The sequence below is a fragment of the Colias philodice genome, chromosome 13, assembly GCF_061535455.1.
Source record: "Colias philodice isolate Cphi_HAF_F1 chromosome 13, ilColPhil1 Martin Lab GWU primary, whole genome shotgun sequence".
Classification (NCBI taxonomy): Eukaryota; Metazoa; Arthropoda; class Insecta; order Lepidoptera; family Pieridae; genus Colias; species Colias philodice.
Window position 1 is genome coordinate 6,770,850 of NC_143098.1, and position 20,979 is coordinate 6,791,828.

At 33.0% G+C, this 20,979-nt stretch overlaps 1 protein-coding gene and 1 long non-coding RNA gene across 4 annotated transcripts; one reads left to right on the top strand and one right to left on the bottom strand.

Annotated features, from left to right (window-relative positions):
* Positions 1–1,054: 1,054 nt before the first annotated feature.
* On the bottom strand, positions 1,055–15,788 carry LOC149483425 (uncharacterized). Of its 3 annotated transcripts, none has more exons than XM_089702459.1 (4): positions 15,442–15,788; positions 4,848–4,980; positions 1,549–2,660; positions 1,055–1,199 (listed from the first exon to the last, which is right to left on the bottom strand). In XM_089702459.1, the coding sequence occupies exons 1-4, from the start codon at positions 15,688–15,690 to the stop codon at positions 1,074–1,076; spliced, it is 1,620 nt and encodes a 539-aa protein (XP_089558585.1). In that variant the 5' UTR covers positions 15,691–15,788; the 3' UTR covers positions 1,055–1,073. The 3 variants fall into 3 exon arrangements, with proteins under 3 accessions (XP_089558585.1, XP_089558586.1, XP_089558587.1); XM_089702460.1 differs by having other exon boundaries at positions 4,844–4,980; positions 15,442–15,583; XM_089702461.1 differs by lacking the exon at positions 15,442–15,788 and adding an exon at positions 13,648–14,125 and having other exon boundaries at positions 4,844–4,980.
* LOC149483426 (uncharacterized) lies at positions 8,110–9,472 on the top strand. Its single transcript, XR_016316533.1, has 3 exons — positions 8,110–8,535; positions 8,662–8,723; positions 8,798–9,472. It is a non-coding gene; the product is annotated as an uncharacterized LOC149483426 (long non-coding RNA).
* Positions 15,789–20,979: the final 5,191 nt, after the last annotated feature.

Below are 20,979 nucleotides of genomic sequence, written 5' to 3' on the forward strand. Positions count from 1 at the left end.
AATTATTATTTTTGTTTATTTAATAACATTTAAACCACATCGAATCAGACCCTGAAAAATGAAAGGGTTCTATTCCTGAGCATACTCAAGCGTAAGAGAAAAAAAAAGACTCGATTAGTAAAGTATTTCGGTCGCTATCGTGTTAACAAGAAAATCCTCCGCACATACAGACACACGGACGTCCAAGACAGAACTTTTTTAAACTGTTTTTAACTAGTTTAAATAACAATAAAACCGGCCAAGTGCGAGTCGGGCTCGCGCACAAAGGGTTCCGTAGCAGCAAATATAATAAATTACAGTTAAATCAACCTATCTCAAAAACTATAAGAGATACTTTGATCAAACCAAAAATCGTTGAAAGAGTTAATTAGCATGCATCACCTCTATTTTTTTTAGAATTTTATACCCCGTAGTTATAAAAATAGAGGGGGGGGGACATACTTTTTACGACTTTGAGAGCTGATATCTCAAAAACCGTTCACTTTAAGAAAAATGTTTTTTAGAAAACTTTATATCATTTTAAAAGACCTTTCCATTGATACCCCACACGGGTATGTACATCGAAAAAAAAAATTTCATCCCTCAGTTACATGTATGGGGGGCCCCACCCCCAATTCTTTTTTTTACTATTTAGTGTCATATTTTTGTAGCGGTTCATACAACACATATTCCCATCAAATTTCATCACTGTAGTACTTATAGTTTCCGAGTAAATCGGCTGTGACCGTTTTTGCCATTTTGGCTACGGAACCCTAAAAATGACATCAAAAATATCATGAATGTTAAAAATAGTGTTTTTTCTTAATATGTGTGTGTATGTATTATCTTACAAGTGCAATGTATGATACATAAAGACATTTTAAGTTTGAAAAATCAGATGTTTTGCGCGAAGTGACAGTAGTACCCTCAGTAGTACCTCAACGCTTCGCTTATGAGGCGTGCAATAATAATGATGAAAACTTCTGCAGTAACAAATAAATAAAAAATTACAGTCGAATTGAGAACTTCCTCCTTTTTTTGAAGTCGGTTGAAAAAGGGAAATAAAACGCCCATATTATGGAATGATAATATTATTATTTGCAAAGAGCATCAGCAACAGCGCGCGTGAGACGTCTTTTCAGGCGCAACGCGGAGCGGTCGACTTTCGCGCGCCTCACGTACTGCCAACATTCTGCTACCATTGTTTCGTTGCACGATTCCTGTGTACGAAAAAGGTTATTTAAAATAATATTAAAGGTGTTCAGTAAGACGTAATTTGGATAACTATTTTATAAAATTTTAATTGGTGATTGGTCTTAAAATCATTTTTATATCGATACTATCGGAAATATGTTCTAAACTTGTTTTTAAACGTTCATTCAGATTTCTTCAACAATATTTTTAATGTAAATGTACATAATATTAAATATTATTTATTCTAATAAAAAGTTGCCAATAGGAAAATTAATTAATTGAATTCATTATCCTAAAAATTTTATTTCTATAGCTTAGACAATTTATATGAACTAGTGTGTATGAAAATAAACACAAATAAAATTAAGTACCTACCTTATAATGATTGAGTTGAACTTCTGTCAAAGGCGCCGCCCATCCTGTAAAACCCGTTGTGCCAATGCTGGCTAAGGGATAGTGATTAAACGCTGTTAGAACCCTCTTCGTAAGCATAAAACTTTTACTGTAGTGTCCTAAGGGACTTATTGTAGCAGAACTTATTAAATTTCGTGCTATTTTTGGCAACGGTATTGCTTTTAAACATCCACTATCATATGTATTTTTAGCAATAGAATTATTATTATCATCTTTGCTTAAACTATTAGTATCATCTACTAATTCTACTTCATTTAGGTTAAAGTTATTGGAATCATCTATTCGGACATCATCTCGTTTCACATAGATTTTCTTATCATTTCTAGTAATACTAATTGCTTTATTTGTGTATAAGTCTTGCATGAAATCGAAAAAGAATACATTTTTCACTAAAATGGCGGAATGCTCATACGGATCCCAACCCAAAAATGGGAGTCTTTTTAACAATCCATGCCAGGTATATGCTATTTTAGGTAGCAGTATTTCATCAATATCCAAAGGTATGATAAATTTAGATTCTATTATATTTCTGTAGAGGCAATCATTGTAAGTTATAATATGATCGCGCCTTCTTTGCCACAGCGACCGTTGAATAGTATTTTTAATAGGAACTTGAAATAATCTAATCACTCCTTCGGACTGATAACGTAATAATACAGTTTCAGTCTTTTTATTTACACTATCTATATAAATGTCTACCAAATCGGCACCCAAAATTTTGTTAGTTTCGATCCACTCGGTTAAACTGTGGGACACGTCCTCATGGAAATTCATATCTTTGACACAGACCGTGAAGGATCGGATATACTTAGTGTTGCCGTATGGTTTGATATAAAATCCATTTGCAGGATTGTCACAGGGCTCTGTAACCACTGACACAACTGAAGTCTGATTTAAGGGCTCCCGTAGAGGACAGGATAGTAAAAGAGGCGTGTCCACTTCTGATGAACTTCTATCCCATTCGTGCCACCAAATTTCTAATGGCTTCGCTGCAACGACTTCAACTGAATTTTCATTTTGATTAAAAGAGTGCGTTTGACAAAACATTTCTTCGAGAGAAGAAACATCCCGACCTGCAACAAAAAAAATATCTATAAGAACTACTTACAAGATAAATTCTTTAAAATATATTCTACACTATGGAGATAATGCTAATTATTCAATGTATTGAAATACTGCTCGCATACCGGTATTTTATTTCTATAGTTAAGTAACAGGACCGTCATTACAGCGACTTATATAATAGTTATTTGCTAGAATCATTTCCTTCGAAGCTCGCGAATAGCGGTGCCTTCCTTCGGCTATCATTAAAACGGTTGTTGTATCGCAAGCTGGGATGACACTTCCTAGTTATAACTGGCTAGATTACAAATCAATCGTTTTCTATTTATGGCCGTAACGGAAAAGTCATAAATAAATTGCAATATCCTTTATACATCTTAAAATTATGCTTTGAAGCCGACAGTTTTAGTTGACATTTATAAGAATACAACTGCGTAGGTATATGTTTAAAAATATACGTTAAGAATTAATAAAAACAACGATGGAAAGTACAAAGGGAAAGGTCCTTTTTGTTAAACGTCCCATAAGAGAATGGGACGTTGCGAAAAAGGTGGTGCATAGTTGGTAGTGGTGTTTTAATCCGACCGTCACTACAATATGGGAGAGGCGTTTATCTCTCCCAGGATGGAATTTACACGACGCGTTCGCTCGACTCGAGTGACAAATGAGTGTGAGCTTATCGCCAGGGCCGTGTCGCCGCACCACACTCAAACACTTTTGTTTCTGCACCGTATGTTACCTTGATAAAGAGTATTTTACTGACTTTATATCACGTTTAGCACAATCTGATGTTTTAATGGCCGTTGTGATTTATTCAGTTTTGAGACGTGTGAAACGTAATTGCGATAAAATAACTGGTTCCATGCATATACATATATGACTGTATCCAATTCAAAAGTTCAATAAAAATTAATATATTCATTAGTATAATCGAATTCGGGTGATTTTAAATTTTATTTTATATACTTTTGTAAATGTAAATTATTTTGTGGTTGTTAAGGATTAAGATAATAATATATTCATTCATTTTTTAAACACACAGTGATTATAAATGATGTGTTTATTTATTTATTATAATTATCGGACATATCTTGCGTATGCGCCTACGGCTTACGGGAGAATCAATAATACTCGTCAACTATGGCGCCTAGATCTGTCGAGATGAGTTATATACAAATTGTGCTTACTATTTATCGATACATCTTCTTAAATTAAATGAAATGTCAGTAACATTATATCAGACATGTACATCAACGAATGTGGTAAATAAGCAGTTGCCATTTCCTCTATTGGATGTAAATTATGGAATGCTATGGAGCTATCTCTTACCTACCAGACCAAATCTAACGAGACATACTTATAGTTGGGAGGAGAGAGAGCACTTGCTCTTACTCTTGCATTTCTACTTAGAAATAAGGTAAATTTAATAATTTTTGACATTACTTTTGCTTAAATCATATATTTATACATACAGATAGACATACATAATTATAGGTTAAACCTAGGCACATTTAAAAGGCGTATTTAAATTTATTACCTACTTATGTTATGATATGAAATAAGTATCAGTGTACTAATCACGGTTGTCGTTAGTAAGCTCATAAGATGTAAATTTTATTTTGCTTATACATAATAGTAAGACCTCAAGGCAGCAGTCGGCAGATTTACTTCGATACGGCTCACTCTACTGTGGACTTCAATTAATTGGTTTTCTTTATTTATATGGCAAGTAAAATGTGTATGGACTACGTACACAGTTAGATCGAAATCTCTGTCCTACGTGAGCTTACTTATTAAAACAAGAGGTTTATGAAGCTGTAAAGATATGTATCAATATTTTATAAGTAACATCGAGAATTAATTCACTCGATGATATATCATGTAGGCATAAAATGCAACGACATTTTCGAGTCGGTAAAAATGAAGTCCATATATTTATTCGGCATGTTTTAATTTTTGGCGAGTATCCAAGTTATTTTTTAACAAAGTTTACTGAGAATTAAATCAACAGTCTGGACGTTCCCGGTGTTATAATAAATTTACATAAATAAGCCAAAACGTGTACCGTTTTGCAGTAGCTTGGGATATAACCTCTGTGGAATTTCTTTCTTTGCCTGTCATAAACAAGAGCTAATGTGCAGTAGTCATGTTCCACACTTATATCATTACAGAAACATGTAGGGTATGTACTTACTCACCGTGGAAAATGGCGAGAATCCGTATATAGTGTTGTGGCGCCCTCTCGTCGTAATACGCGGCATATAACGACACCGATGTACCTCTCACTTGTTGCCATAATGATTCTTCAGCAAAGGGAGACCACGTGCGATTCTTGAAACAAACAGAATTCATTAGGTGCTTCATACAATCGTGATTCGTGAAGGTACTGAAAGTACTTAAGTTATTATCCAGTTTAAAATATCTCTAATATCTCTATTACAATTTTCATTTAACTTAATCATGTGATATGATCAGATTTCTTATTTCATTCAACAGTAATAAGGTAGTTGTATAAAATTTACATAAGCCTTATTCCTCCGAGAAGGTCTATGTTGGGGCTGATTTATTCTAAGTAATTTGAAATGAGCATAGCGAAAGGGCACAATAAGAATTTCACTTTATTACCCTTTCTTAAGGTTTAATATCTTACAACGAAATTTTCAAACTTGGCTCTAGAATGGATTTAATGGTAAAAGAGTCGTGCGTGATTAGCCATTGTGCTTTCTTAAACATCAATGTGCTTTTTGCGTCCCTCTTTCTCCATTGTTGGATAAAGCAATTTATTCATCACTGTTAATTGTAATTAATGATAAATGGAAGGAATAGGTTCTCACATAAATAATATGGAAGATAATAAGCCAATTTAAGATCTAGGTCATACGAGGTTATAAACAAAAGAAATACATTTTCGCATTATGTTTTGTACAAGTAACAGTTTTAATAAGAAATGTTCCGAAGAATAAATATAAGGTTAACTATATAATATGATTATGCATTTCCAATATGACATCCCTACTTTAATATACGTTACAGCGTTACTTATCATCTTTTTTATATAGATAACTAATGTACGCGCACCTTTATTTTCGGAGAAGCTTTATTTGACAGCTTATTCAGTTATTACATACGTTGTTCACAAAAATTATACAAAAAAATGTAAAATTATACCGTCCTCACTGATATACAGCCGTACAGGGTTCAGTAAAGTGTAAACATTGTGATATTGCGCGCGTGCTTACTTTAAACGTATTTTATTTACAGATTTACTCGTATGTTTTTTGTATCTTCCATTCAATTTATGAGGGCCGATATTTGTAAATATCTTCATATGAGTTTAAATAAATGATTATCGGGGATAAACGTTATAGTGTGAGTTTTATTATTTGTCATTCTTTAACATTTTGTTAGTAAAAGGATTCACAAGTGGGTAGGAATATATTACTACTTACACTTCGGAAGAAACGTAATAAATCCTATATGCATTAGAAATGTCTTAATTTAATTACCCTGCTTATTATAATGGGTTTTCATGAACTAGACTTAAAACGTTATTAAAAGCTCAGCCATTAGATTAAACAACAGTTTAAAGGCAACATTATGCACCATCAAATTCCTTTTCAGAGATAAAAACGTGACTTTTACTCCTGTCACGTTTATCAGCGGATGTTGTAAAGCAGTTTAAATAAAAACCTCTGACTGTTATCTCTGTAATAGTATTTAATTTGAAAGAAAATAAAGTTAGTATGAAAAATCGCTTGAATGTAAGGCTAGAGAATAATTATTACTAATGATAGTATTAGTGAGACAAACTGGACTGAAGTTATACGACGAGTCGATGCACTTAGAATCTGCATAAATATAAGCAGACTGCAGTGAGAATCGATTAAAATATTATACCATTGCAGAATCATTGAATGTTCATTTTCATTATTTTTAATAATTTCTTTGAATTTACAGAATACAGAAAAAAAACCGCAGCTCTATGTCTCTATATAAATGAATTTATTTATAATAGTGTTATTCTTTGGCATATTACATAATCAGAAATCGTGTCATGTTCAGTATTTTAAAAATAAACTCAAAACAAAATAGTGCGCACACGTTGATCTGTAAACTTGCACCTTACATCTTAATAAGGTTTAAAATGTGCTAAATGATCCACTGAATGCAATTAAATAATTAAGCGTCAATTAATGCTGTTAAGACTATAAAGTTCTTTTTTTAAAACGTGCATTTTTTGAATCGTTAATTATGTTGTTGTTGAGAAACCTCTGCATGTTGGGATACTTTGTCTTATACAAAATGTTTTAGTTAAATATGTAATTGTAAAAAAAAATCGAGGAGACATGAGAGGACTTTCTTTATTATTTAAATATATTCGTATAATTTAGTTGTTTATGTGCTTACAAAACTCTCATAATATTATAAAAATATCCATTTAAAAAATCTAAGTAAGTACCCATTTCGATACTATACTGACTGTCGTACAAAAGTTTTAAATTAAGGTTTGTCCGTTAAGCAGAATTTAAATATTACGATATTTTAAATTTTATTACAACCTTTGATCCCTTTGATCATCAATGCTGTATTAATAAAATATAATCATCTCAGTTAAATATAATAAAATCTTTTGAATGACATAAAACCTGTTGTGATATGATATTCCAGTTGGATTTACAAGTATAATTATGATTAGGTAAACGAACTGACGCTGTGGGAAATATTATCGCCATACACACTTTACAACTGTTCTTATAGTTTGAGTTGAATCTATTAAATGCCAGTTTTGTATCTTTTTCAGACCATATTAGCTAAGTTATTGCGTAAAACGTAGGTATCGTATGTAAACAATATGTTATCGTTTTAAACACCTGTGCAAAGTTTAGAAAATGTAACATTTTTATTTCCAACATTTTTTCTAAGCCCAAGCAAGAGATAAATGATTTTTTCTTCAATAGGTACGCGGAGGTATTATGCATTAATGGCTATGTCTAATAGGTTGCGAGGCTATTGCCACAATCCTGGCTGCTTCTGAGTTGTTTTATAATTTATATGAATATACCCAATAATACAATGCCTAACAGTCAGGACCTCAGGCACTAAAATCAAGCTTACGATCGCCAGGGCAATGCAATACACTAAGACTACTATACTATAAATGCAATAGGTTATATTATATTACGATAATTTACTGACGAGTTTATATACTTTCAGAAACATACATAACAGTGTTAAGAACAAAATATTTCCGTTGAAATAATCAAGTTAATGTGTTCTTATGTATATTTTCGTTCTTTGATGATTATGATTAAGGTGATGAATTAATTTTTCTAACATTTACGGCCCTTTTTAAACCTTCGTAATTTTTATATTATTAAAGTTGTCGTGATGAAAATTCTTGACAAGAAAGTTCAATAGTAACACAATACGTCTACCGTTTTAGAAACATGATTCCATGATATTTTCTCGATAGAAAAAAAATACAAAGTTCTCATTGTTATTTTTTTATAATCTCTGGCATCTTCAAAATAACAAACGTAAAGTTACGACTTTTTGGATATTAACTATAAAATATACAACCTATACGTCTACCGTGTTAGAATTTTGAAATATGCGATGGTTTTGAAATAAACAAGAAATACTTGAAATTAGCGCCTGACCAGCCAATATAGCGAGAGCCGCCCTGTACCTTCCTACCCCGATCGCTGCACGAGTCATTCCCGCTACGGCCGTCACACGGGGAACTTGTGTCGCTTGCGCAATCGTAAAAAAGGGTGACAACACGATAAGACAAAATGAGACAAATGGGGACAATAAAGAAAATAAGAAGAAGAAACATAAAGGTTGGAGGAAAAAGAATGCTTACAATTGGAACAAATTAATGAAGTAAGTTGGTTTTATTTTAAATTTGATGATAATTGTATTATAGACGATGTTTGATATGTACCCCTGTTTTAAGTACATAACGAATGTGTAAGATTTTTTCATTTATAGCATAAATAATCTTTTCAGAAATCCGGAATCCAGAAGGAAAATAAACCCACTGATTGTTCACAATGTGAACCCACTCCTTCGTAAGTGCCTTTATTCAGCCAAAAATGTATGTTATCAACGCTCTACTGGTTTTATCGCATGATTCCATTTTTAGCAAAAAGCAACAAAGTGCAAAGAAATAAAAAATCATGGTGAACTTAGTGGAAGTATGGTGGACGTAATATGGAATTATGGAACAGGAGCTCGTTGGAGTAGTATTATATTTTAAAAAAATACGAAAAAATTTCAAGAATTTCTTAGTAGGTGGTTGATGATGTTGTATAAAGAATTTGATGTTGATATTTATTTCATTTATACTTACTACACCTGTGCGGGAAATTGCTTAGTACTAAAACCGGTTTATATTCATATTTACATAGTAATGTGAGTTTTCATTTCGAAAAATTTTGTGTAAGTATATTAAATTGAGTTCCTGGGTGATCTGGAAACACAATTAGGCCCGGAGGATGGCGCTGCAGTCACTCCTCCTAATCACATGAACCGATTTGGATGAATATTTGTGTGCACATTTCATTGTTGTGGGATGATTGGTTGATTCGTTTTCACATTAGCTAATATTATGTATTTTTGTTGTTAGAAAGTAAACTTAATTTAATGTTTATAATACATTATTATTGGTATAAATAAGCCAGTGTTCGTCTCACATTGCTGTACCTGCCTACTTATCCTACCAGGGCCTAACTTTGTTCTGGCTATTTTATTTTGATTATTTGTAATGAATAATTACAATTATAATAGAGTGCAAAAAATAAATACATGCGTCAATATATTTTGTGTTTTTTTTAAACAATTTTTTTATTTAAAAAAATATCATTCCGACCGCGGCTTTGCCCGCGTGGAATTAGGTTATATCGTGAATCCTGTTTTATCCCACAGAAGTGTTCAGTTCGGATAAAAAGTATCCTATGTGTAAATCCAGGCAATTAGCTATATTTTATCAAAATTGGTAATGTAGTCTTGACGTGATTAAGTAACAACTAACGAAAAAATATACAAATTAACATCCAAAGTTTCGCATCAGTTTTACTGTATTAGTGATATCTTCCACTCTTGACTTTGACTGAGAAGAATTAAGGGTTTATAACTTCTTTCAGAAATAGTACCTTTCATTTCTGGGCATGATGTAATGTCTACGTCAGCATCAAATTCTATCTAAATCAATTCAGTAATCCGCGTAATTAGGTACCATTTCATTTTTTCAGAGTAACAATATTTTTTGTTATTTTAAAGATTATTTATAACCTGTATTATTTTGTAATAAAGTAAACATTACGAAATAATAATAATTAATAATTATTAATAATGTCTAAGTAGTTGTTAAAAAGAAGATAATTTTGTGTTTATAAGCAAGAAAATAAAACCAATAAATCAACAATTAAATATATGTATATTATAAATATTATAACTGTATGACGACTCCATACATGTTTGTCCCGAGTCGGCCAGCGGCAGCGCGGCGAGTTTGCAAGAATGACTTCGCGCACACCCGCGTTCGCGATAGCGAGCTATTAGACTCCGCCCGCCAAGCAGTGGATTTTTTTTTGTGTATCGTCTTAACACGTTCGCTGCGAAACAGGGCTTGAAACACCCTGTCCGTGTCTCGTCGTTATAGCGGTAGGAAAAAACTTAAACTTCTCTGTCGTGCGGGAGGCATAACTTCCATCTGGTTCAGTGTAGGAAAGTGATATCTATACAGGGTGTACCAAAAAGTAGTGATGAACGGAAGCTGAGAGGTAGAGGACCTAGAGGGCTATCCGAATCACCCCCATGTATGTTATGCGATTTTTCGTATTTTCGGAGTTATGACGATTTTTTCAATTTTTCACCTATCGCCGAGTACGATGATATTTTCACTCATGCTGACGTCAATGATTGCGGAAGATGCTTGATTTTTTTTGTGTGCTAAGCTGAAAGATAGGCCAATTCAGTATGGTAACATTTACTATCGTTAGATCTTTGAATGGAATAAAAAAAAGAATTAAATGGCAAGAAAGATAAAATTACCCAGTATGTTCACCACTTCAAGGGCCCGTAAAAAAACAAAATCACATAAAAAAAGTTTTCCGTTTGACTTTTAAAAACTTGCTCTATCTATCAGATAGCTACGCTGAAAATTTCATTTTATTATTCAGAAGGCTTCAATCGAAAAATTTAAATCTAAATGTGGTAAGTGCAAAAATTGAATTAACATGATGATCATTAAAACCAATAAATAGGTGTTTAATTACCAGAAATTTTTAAAATAACCCCGCTGTTGCTCAATGCAAGTGCGACATCACCGTAAAAAGTTGTCTTTTAAATGTCTGAATGCCTTTTTATCATTTTTAATGGTTTCTTCTGCTACTATGAATTTCCGGGTTATTTCGTCCAAATTGTGGCAGTCTCTCGTCTTTGTAGTATCCCCACGGAAAAAAATCAATAGGGTTTATGTCCGGGGACCGCGCAGGCCAGGCTAAAGGGCAAAGATACCCTGAAAGATGGATTGGTCGTTGCAGCCTGCGCATGCGCCGGTGACGCCTGCCTTAAAGCCTGGCCTCCACGGTCCCTCGACCTAAACCCCATTGATTTGTTTCAATGGGAATATTAAAAAGACCTCGGCTACATGAGAGAATGCCACAATTTAGACGAAATAACCCGGAAATTCATAGTAGCAGAAGAATCCATTAAAAATGATAAAAGGGCATTCAGGCATTTAAAAGACAACTTTTTACGGTGATGTCGCACTTGCATTGAGCAACAGCGGGGTTATTTTAAAAATTTCTGGTAATTAAACACCTATTTATTGGTTTTAATGATCATCATGTTAATTCAATTTTTGCACTTACCACATTTAGATTTAAATTTTTCGATTGAAGCCTTCTGAATAATAAAATGAAATTTTCAGCGTAGCTATCTGATAGATAGAGCAAGTTTTTAAAAGTCAAACGGAAAACTTTTTTATGTGATTTTATTTTTTTACGGGCCCTTGAAGTGGTGAACATACTGGGTAATTTTATCTTTCTTGCCATTTAATTCTTTTTTTTATTCCATTCAAAGATCTAACGATAGTAAATGTTACCATACTGAATTGGCCTATCTTTCAGCTTAGCACACAAAAAAAATCAAGCATCTTCCGCAATCATTGACATCAGCATGAGTGAAAATATCATCGTACTCGGCGATAGGTGAAAAATTGAAAAAATCGTCATAACTCCGAAAATACGAAAAATCGCATAACATACATGGGGGTGATTCGGATAGCCCTCTAGGTCCTCTACCTCTCAGCTTCCGTTCATCACTACTTTTTGGTACACCCTGTATATCTGAGATGTGCTATTGATTCCTAGTTCAATGGTATACCGACCTTAATACCGGGTTTCTTAGACCTCGTGCCGCACTGAACTAATAAAAATTCTAACACAGTGCGGAACGAGGTTGCGAAAACCTCGTACCCCGCGAACCTCGTATCGCACCCTAAGCTAGCTTCACGCGGTTAGTGTTGTGCAACACATTCGAGACTGAGCACGCGACGAATTACGACTGCTGCCGATTATGTCGAAACGTTGCCGAAAAAAGTTAATCAAGGAGGAAGATGAAGAAAAACCGGGTGGTGAAACTCTAAAATCTGAAATCTGAAAAAATATTATTGCTTGGCCTGTTTTAATGAAAAACATCCATAAGTTTGATAAATAAATACAATTAAATAAAGTCGATATTTCTTTTCCCATCACTAAATTATATGAAAAACTGCTATCGTTCAGTGCGGTATGGGGTACATCAGACCCCACATTTTATTTTACCCATAGAATCTAAACTAACTAATCTAACCACGGGCGACGGTAGATTTAGGTTAATGAACTCATTGTTAATAATAATCACGACAAAAGCCGCACACTTTGTCTTATTTGGCGCCAAAAAAAGGATTTTGATCTCCTACGGGCGGTGGGGTTTAATATGCCTCGTGCCGCCACAATGTCTGGTATAAGACAAGGTTTAAAACGACCCGTAACGCAGTAATGGAAAGTACAGATATATCTGTGCCGCAGTCAACGTGTTAATGCGATTACAATAATGTAGAGTACACCTTCGCAAAATAAGTACACAGACTCATTTTACACGAACCAAATATACCCATTCACATATTATAATCCTATCCGACTGTGGTAATGATATATAATCAGCATTGAATCTGATCTTAAGTCCATTATTTTATCGTACCCTGTAAAAAATCGATAGAAGCCTCTTTCGTACAATTATTGTTTAAAAGCAATTTTCTTATAAATCTCTATTTAAATTACGATTTAACCGACTAAAAAACGGAGGAGTTGGTTTGTTAAGGCATGTATTTCTTTATGAAATAAATATATACTAAAGTACAATAAAAGTACTGTGTAGAAATAACATTTTTGTACAAAATTATAATCTAGTCTGATTAAACTTATTTTGATGTTTTACGGAAAATTACAATAATTGGTACATCATACAAAAGTAATTCTTGTGCACTTACAACTCTTGTCACAATTTTATTATATATTTGTAGGATGTCTTATTAATTACAATCATCAAACGGTAACGAAATTTGTTGTTTAGTGGTAATGTTATACGTTTGACGTGCTTTGCATTTTGATTTAATTCAGCTTCAAATAATACTTTTGACAGATTGTTATCCCTAATAAAGTTATCTTTAGCTACAGGCGGTCTGTCCCGGCTTCGTCCGTGGCACATAGGAATCACGTACGGATGACGGGGATGTACCTACGGAGTACGGAGATTAAGAGCAATTATTTCAAAGTATTCAAAAAATGAAAGAAAGTCTTCAGTTTATGTTATTAAGTGTAGTTTATGTCGTTGTACTAATAAATACACATCTGTAAATCTGTTGATATATGGTATTCAAATCCATCAAATAATAGGTACTTATTTTAAGCATTTTATAAATTTATAAACACAAATATTATAAAGTACTTAGAATAAGGTTCCATAAAGTGTTCCTTGCTGTTTATTATCCTTGAAAATCCGAGGTTTCTCTTATTTTATTTTAGGTTGGTCATACACTAGCGTTAAGATAAGCTTCTTTTATCGTACGTTCATTTATGGCAATGAAAGAGGATTTAATTTTCAAAATATGTAAGTATCCATTTGATCTACATGACACTCAGTCAACTAAAATATAAATTAGACTTCTCTCATAGTACCTAACTATACATATATAGTACATAAATCCTAAAAGGGGGCTGCCTGGGTAGTTAGTAATTTAGAGACAGATGTTGTGTTATTAGGATGGGAAAAAACACTGAGGATACGTATCCCTTAAGTACTAAGCAAGGAAACCGGTAAACAATATTTCAATGTTGTCTGCAGAAAATTGTACTTTGTGCGTACCTACTTATCTTTCGGTACGGAGAGCATTATCTCAAAATAGACAATGAACGTTGGATTCTAAACGCCTCCGCTTGCAAAACGCATCGTACGTAGCTGCTTATCTATATTATAGGAAGGGACTGCATTCGTGTGGGATCGGTGGCAGCAGTGGCGTACTATTAGAAATAGCCGCAGAGAATATTGATTTCTAGTTATTTTGCATCTTCCACTAGCTCTGCGATAGATTATCACAATTATACGAAACTAGTTTTGCTTTTACTGAGAAAAGATTATTGCATTATGGTTGTGATTATAAGGCTCATGATAATTTACAATTAGAATTCCGACATTATTTAAATGTTTATTTCTTTATTATTTCTGAAATTGAAGTTATAAATCTGTGAAGACCAATAAAATGAACGTTTGACTTTTTGTTATATATGTATTTTCTATGAATGTTTTGGGTACTAAAATTTAAGTGCGTTAAGTATTAATACCTATATTAACGTTTAGATAAAAAATTTAAGCTTCGTTGCAATTCGTTTATTTGTAGTCTTTTTTTATTTTATTAAGGACTGATATTCATATTATGTTATTTGAGACTTTTAATGGGAGCGGTCAGAAGCTACATTAGACTTAATTAGTGTATGTGATTGCATATAATAGGCGCGCACTGATGCGTTTGTTTCAAACGCTTATTATAAGCAATAAATGTGAATACTGAATATGCATCTCCATCTAAATATAGCTTGGGAGAGCAGGAAGTAATGCTGCATACAAAGTACGATTCACAATGCATCGTATTTTCTTACTAACGCTTATTCACGTATATTCTTGTATGCTTTATTTGCATATTATAAGAGCCACTTTATTTTATAGAATGTCTTCATTTGTTTAGCGGTTTTGAGAGGTTGACTTAAACTCTTATGCACATCGAGATTCCCCTTGACAATTCGAGGAGTTCCAGGAAATAACCTTCTGGAATATAATTGCGTTTTATTGCAATTTTTATACAAATCACCTACGTCGTTAACATTTGATTAGAAAAAAAAAGTCAATTACTTTACGTAATATTTTATGAAAAATCATTTCCCGGGAAGGTGCAAAATTTGCATATTATTGCACCATTTGCATGCACACCCTGATCGTATCGCAAAAAATATGTAAAACATGTATTGTTTATTGAAAGCATAAAAGCTAATTTCCGTGGAATCTCTGATTTGAGCTTAGATAATAACTGTCATAAAATTGATTTATTGGCCAATAAAATGGTGGGAGGAAAACTTAAATGGTATACATATAAAGATAATGTATTCTTGAGCATATTTTTTGAAACGAAAGAGCAAAAAGTTAATTGTAGTGATAAATTCAGATTAAAATAATAAAAATATAAATTACTATTTTTGGGACTTTCGGAAAAGCCGGTAAGCGGTCACATGTGACAGGCGACGGTCGGTCCATTTCAGCCTGCTTGCCTTCCGAGTATGCCACAATAGTTTTCATAGTGGAAAAGCTACGCTGAGGTGGTGGACTCCACCGCGCCCTGGTGTGCCATTCGTTAACAGCAGCAATCCAGCTCACGCAGAATATCGACACACCAGCCAACAAAAATTTCGTCACTCTAACAAACTTCCGAGTCGAACACATTTTTTTATTTTGTTGGCAAACTTTAAGGACTACACCTTCGACAGCATAACGAAGTACTGTGGCGGGTAAGCGCTGTGCGCATGCGCTCCGGTTGCGCTACCATGGCGAACTGCGCCGGATCAGCTGATAGTGTATCAACAATTCGTCCCTTACGGCTAATCGTTCTAAACGCGAAGCATGGAAATCTAGTTTTCTATACGAGTTCTGAGTTGCGATCCAAAGTTTGCTATACGACGTTACATGTACAAAAACATAGGCAGATGCAATCTCACGCGGAACAAGAAATTTTATGGTGTGGTGTCTGGTCTCGTTCACCTGGCCATTTGTCTAATTGCGTAAGATCGATTATAGACGGCTGGCTCTATAATTGTTAGGTTTACCGCAGCCACAGGCCTACGTGGATTATTTCAACGATGGCAGCCTCGCTTTGCATATCGGCGCTAATCAGATTAATCCAGCCAGTCCTGTGACTAATGAATTAATTGGAAACAATTAACATTGGTGAATTCTCGTGTATTTTCAATATATTGGCATTTGCTTTTACGGCAATTTGTCTGTATGATATTTTATTAAATCTTTGTTGTTTTAAAATAAAACTTAACGCTTGAGACCAACTTTTCTAATTTATCAAATCAAATATTGTTAGGTAAACTAAAGTACCTAAGTAACCTTAAGTAAGTATATATAGATAGATCGAGCTTTGCTGATTGGTGTAAAATGTAAATTCATTGCAAAAATTACGCAAGGTAAGTTTTCGAAATGAAATTTCGTACAAAATATACAAGCATATAATTGGTTAATTAAGTAAATATGGCTCCCATTAGCAGTTTAAGTGTAAAAACAGTATCTCGTAACTCGCAAGTTTCCAATCTTTCACAAAAAGAAAATGCTAAATATGAATCTCGTTTGTATCTCTGAGTGGTCTTTAATTTTTTTGTGCCGTTTAAAACAATTATGATGAATATACATTCGCGGTTACAAAGGCGGTAGATAATGTCGTTGTACGCTCATAAATTACTTAAGACAATTTAATATACACATCAAGACTTAAACGCTTTTTCAATAGCTCTAGATTACATCTGAGTGTATTAATTTGATACGAACAGCTACTGTGTAATTGTGGACTGAAGCGGGCTTTTGTGAAGTATTGACGAATGCATGTACACATTATTTTTTATAAGGGTGTTTTTCACTCTAAAACAGGCTTTATGAGTCAACTGGGCATGTGTTTCAACAAAAAAAGATCACCTATTGTAGGATACATTATACACAAATAGATTCATATTGTCCTAGATGATAATATCTATCTAATCTACTCAGTCATTTCGAATAAAATCTGTGCGGAAAGTTTATTGATGTATATTTTTTAAATCGAACTTATGAGTGCTTAGAATACAAAATTCCAAATGTAGATTTTTTTAGAAGAGAATTTATTTATTTTTATTCGTAGGAATTTACGAAATTTGTAGAAATTAGTTAAAAACGATTTGACTCTAAATTAATCCCTTAATTTCATAAGTAAAAATTTAAGAAACAACATAATTGTATTATTCCTCGAATAAATTCAAAATAATTAGCTGGAATAAGCATCGTAAGCTTAGGTATATTTTACAGACGATTACGCTAATTTTAAGTTATTAACTTTTATTTTCGCATCGGAGCTCGATGATGGATAAAATTGCTTCCTGTGGGTTGAAGCCTGTTACAAACGAGCAGGCCAATTGTTATTTTGCGGTTTCTTCTCCTTACAAGATACATATTTTGAACCTCACACAACATTATTTAATCATATTTTTACAATTTAAACCTACAACTTTTAATAGAAAAAATGTTAAGATTAAATGTTACGATCTAGAAATACTGACAGTACCAGAGTAAAAGCTAATGTTTGTTAAAATAAATATTAGAAAGGCAATACAAAGTGAATGTGACAGGCTACATGGTTTGTCGAATAGAAATGCAGTCTTTATCGAAGCACGAGCATCTTGTTCGTTAGTCCCTAGTGCTAGGTCGAGTATTGAACCCTCTATCGGTGTTAGACCCTGCAGTGCTTAGGAACAAATATTCTTTATTAATACTTAAAGCTATCTTGCTAGACGTAAATTTATACTGCTTTCTTATTTATTGACGTTTAAACGGTGGTGATATTTTATAGGTTTATTGTCGTATCGTTTAATTTTGAATGTTTCCTAAATATTATGTGTTTAGTTTTAATGAGTGTTATTAACCTTTATTTATAATAGATCTGAATATAAAGCGGATTTGATTTTAATGTATTTATTTGTATGTTAGTTATGTAAAAAGTTAAATACAAAATATATTGTTGCGTTCAGTATTCAAGGTTCTAGTATATTCGTTACGTATGGATGGGAAACATATCATTGCGAAAAGCTCGATAGTTTTGTTGACATCTGCGTGCTAAAAGTATTGTTTGTATCCCTCTTCCAGCTTCGCAAAGGCCAGCCTTTCTATGACTTTATTGGCCCATACACTAAAAGACCCGCACACTGGCCATGTCCTGTCAAGAGCTTTATAGACTTGTTAATTAATGTAGCTACGTACGTGTGAACGTAATTGATGTCGGTGTAAAAGAGTAATCAGGATTTTTATACTCTATTTCTACCAGTGGTGTGGGTTTTATGTGGGGTAATGGTAGGTTCGCTCGAACACGAGATGGATTGCCTACTGTTTGGACGTGTTAATTTAAGTTTCGTGTCGGATTTTTTAAATAAAAAGTCTAATTATAGTTATATAGCTGAATGGTTATATGCACTTAAATAAAGGTGATCATGAGAGCGTGAATGGGTATCATTAAAGAAATTATACTTTTTGTCTTTTTATGATTGAAGGTATAGATAGAGTCTATTGCTAAGATTGGCAGGGCTACGATAGAAATGTTTTATTTGATTTAATACTGTCCGTAATGAATTAAACTAATAAAATATATCTAGAAGCTTTTAAATTACAGTAAGATCTCATCAGGATAATTGAATTAAATTTATGATACGTCTAAATGATTTCTTGTGAAAGTCGTGTAGTTTATACGTTCATAGTTTTAAAATAAAAGCCTTCATAAAGAGTATCGCAGGGAGGTTAAAAGAGAGAATGCCCTGTGGTCAATATAAATTGAATCTACAATGCGGTATTGAGTGGTCGTTACAGTGATATGTGAGAGTGCGTATAATGGATAACATTTCTAGACTTATTCCACTTTGGTCCTGTGTCCTTTGATTGGTTTCAGTTAGATTGGGAGGAGAAATCTGTTATACGTTACAATTCTCGTACTAATTTATTAATGTGTAAACATTTTATTATGTAGTTGCTTTTACGGATATGAAACAATTAATTAAAAAAACAGTGTAAATTATTTAAAGTTTTTGTTTTTTCAATAATCAACGGCGAAACATAATATATGTGTATACCAAACTACGATATGTACGATACTTGCATATTGCAACAAACATTTTTTCGTGCAAGTGGTTAATACCAGTTTTAATAAATCGCAGTCACAATCTCAATAAACCAATTTGCGACGGGTCCCGATTCTTTCGATAGCGATACATTACAAGCCTTTGTTTCGGCTGTCCGTTACATACTCGTATATATACGAGATGGGAACGCAAAGCCTAAGGAATCACTTAAAAAGGCCACATATCAAACTGACAAAGCAGACTTCCATTTATTATCTGGCAGCTCTTATCGCGATTAAAATGGCGTTCCGCTAATTGTTTCATTAAAATGTGTAACAAATCGCATGTTATATGATTGTAGAGTTTAGAGGCGGTTTATTTTATGATATGAGTTAGTGCAATATAGATTGTAATTTTTTTATAAGTATACGACATGGTATTTTTTGAGTTCTTAAGTTAAATTACGTTGTAACTACGTGTAAGTAGGTGCTTACATTCTTAAGAGGATAAGATAATAAATAAATATCAGCTACAAAATAATTAAGATTTTAATACCTATAATATTATGAAGAAGCAAACTTCGCATACTTACTTATCGATCAACGATACTAAGGAAAAAGTAGTTATGCTTACGCATACATTCTTTGGTTTTTCACAAAGTAGGTATTATGCTGGTAAATTTTCTTGGGAAAAATTCGTACTTGTGTGTAGTTTTTTGAAACAAATACCAATACCAGGGGACAACGTTTCACATGGTACAATAGTTCCATTTAAACAAGAATTACTTACAATAAGTGGCAATTAGTACGTGAGAAGCTACAACAATCAAGTCGAAGTATTATTATTACCTATTTTACGTTACAGTTAAGTTCATGTTGTACGTGTGTCAACTCTAAGTAGAACACATACGGTGACTTTGTTTTGTTTACAGTATTAGCAGAAACATAAATATATATTCTTATGAGTCATTTTCTTGTCGTCGAAATGAAATGTTTTAAATTATGTTCCGAGGAAGGATGTAAGCTTTATGTTCGTTATAAAACATTGGAATTCATTGAACAAGCAGTTGCGATTTTTTTTAAACCCTGAGTAGAAAGTCTAATGTCTTGTTAACGTAATTAAAACTCCAGATTTAATGTTTCCAATTTTTATTTCGATAAAGTATTATGCGACAACTTTTTATGCGTATGTTAATGGGATGAAAAAGTAAATTAATGACTAATGAGTATAAACAAAAAATTATAAATTCAAGTGCGCAAAAAGCGGATAATTTAAACTCCGGTAACATGATGGATGTACCTATAGAAGATCAAGAAGAGCTTGCGGAATCAAATTGTTGGTACGTAATCAAGTACAATGGACAAAAAGTTAATGCTTGCAAACCTGTAGAATATAATTTGTATCACATTGAATTTAAATTGCTATTTTCATATTATAGTATCCCATAATAATATTTTTTACCAGATAGAGGAATACATTGTGCATTGTGCAGCTTTTATATTCATAAAATTATCTAAATAATATTTTCTTATAATCAAGCAGTCTAAAGTCTATATACTAAGCATTATTTACTGATGCCTAACCAAAATGTGTTATCATAAAATTCTTGCAGGATGTATTATTTTTGGAGCTAAATTAACTAGATTCATGCAACGCAAGTAATTTATATTTATTCAGACCGTATAATAATCGTCCTCATCAGTGGTACATGTCTGTGGTAGATAATATCAGGTGCTCTAATATGTTACGATGTTTTCCATTGGAGTCCTCGTTTAGATCCAGTTTTACTTAAGCGTCTTGACATCTTAGCATATAAATTATTGTATAACTAAATGTCGCATGTTTGTTTCAGAACATGTTTTGTTATAACTCAGACGTT

What these genes read in the sequence shown, in the direction of transcription:
- LOC149483425 (XM_089702459.1), bottom strand. Translation starts at nt 15,690, where the DNA reads ATGTGTTCGACTCGGAAGTTTGTTAGAGTGACGAAATTTTTGTTGGCT. An exon ending in TTCCGAAAGTCCCAAAAATA is followed by an intron (nt 4,981 to 15,441) that starts GTAATTTATATT and finishes GTTTGTTTCAAG; the next exon opens with AATCGCACGTGGTCTCCCTT. An exon ending in GATTCTCGCCATTTTCCACG is followed by an intron (nt 2,661 to 4,847) that starts GTGAGTAAGTAC and finishes TTTTTGTTGCAG; the next exon opens with GTCGGGATGTTTCTTCTCTC.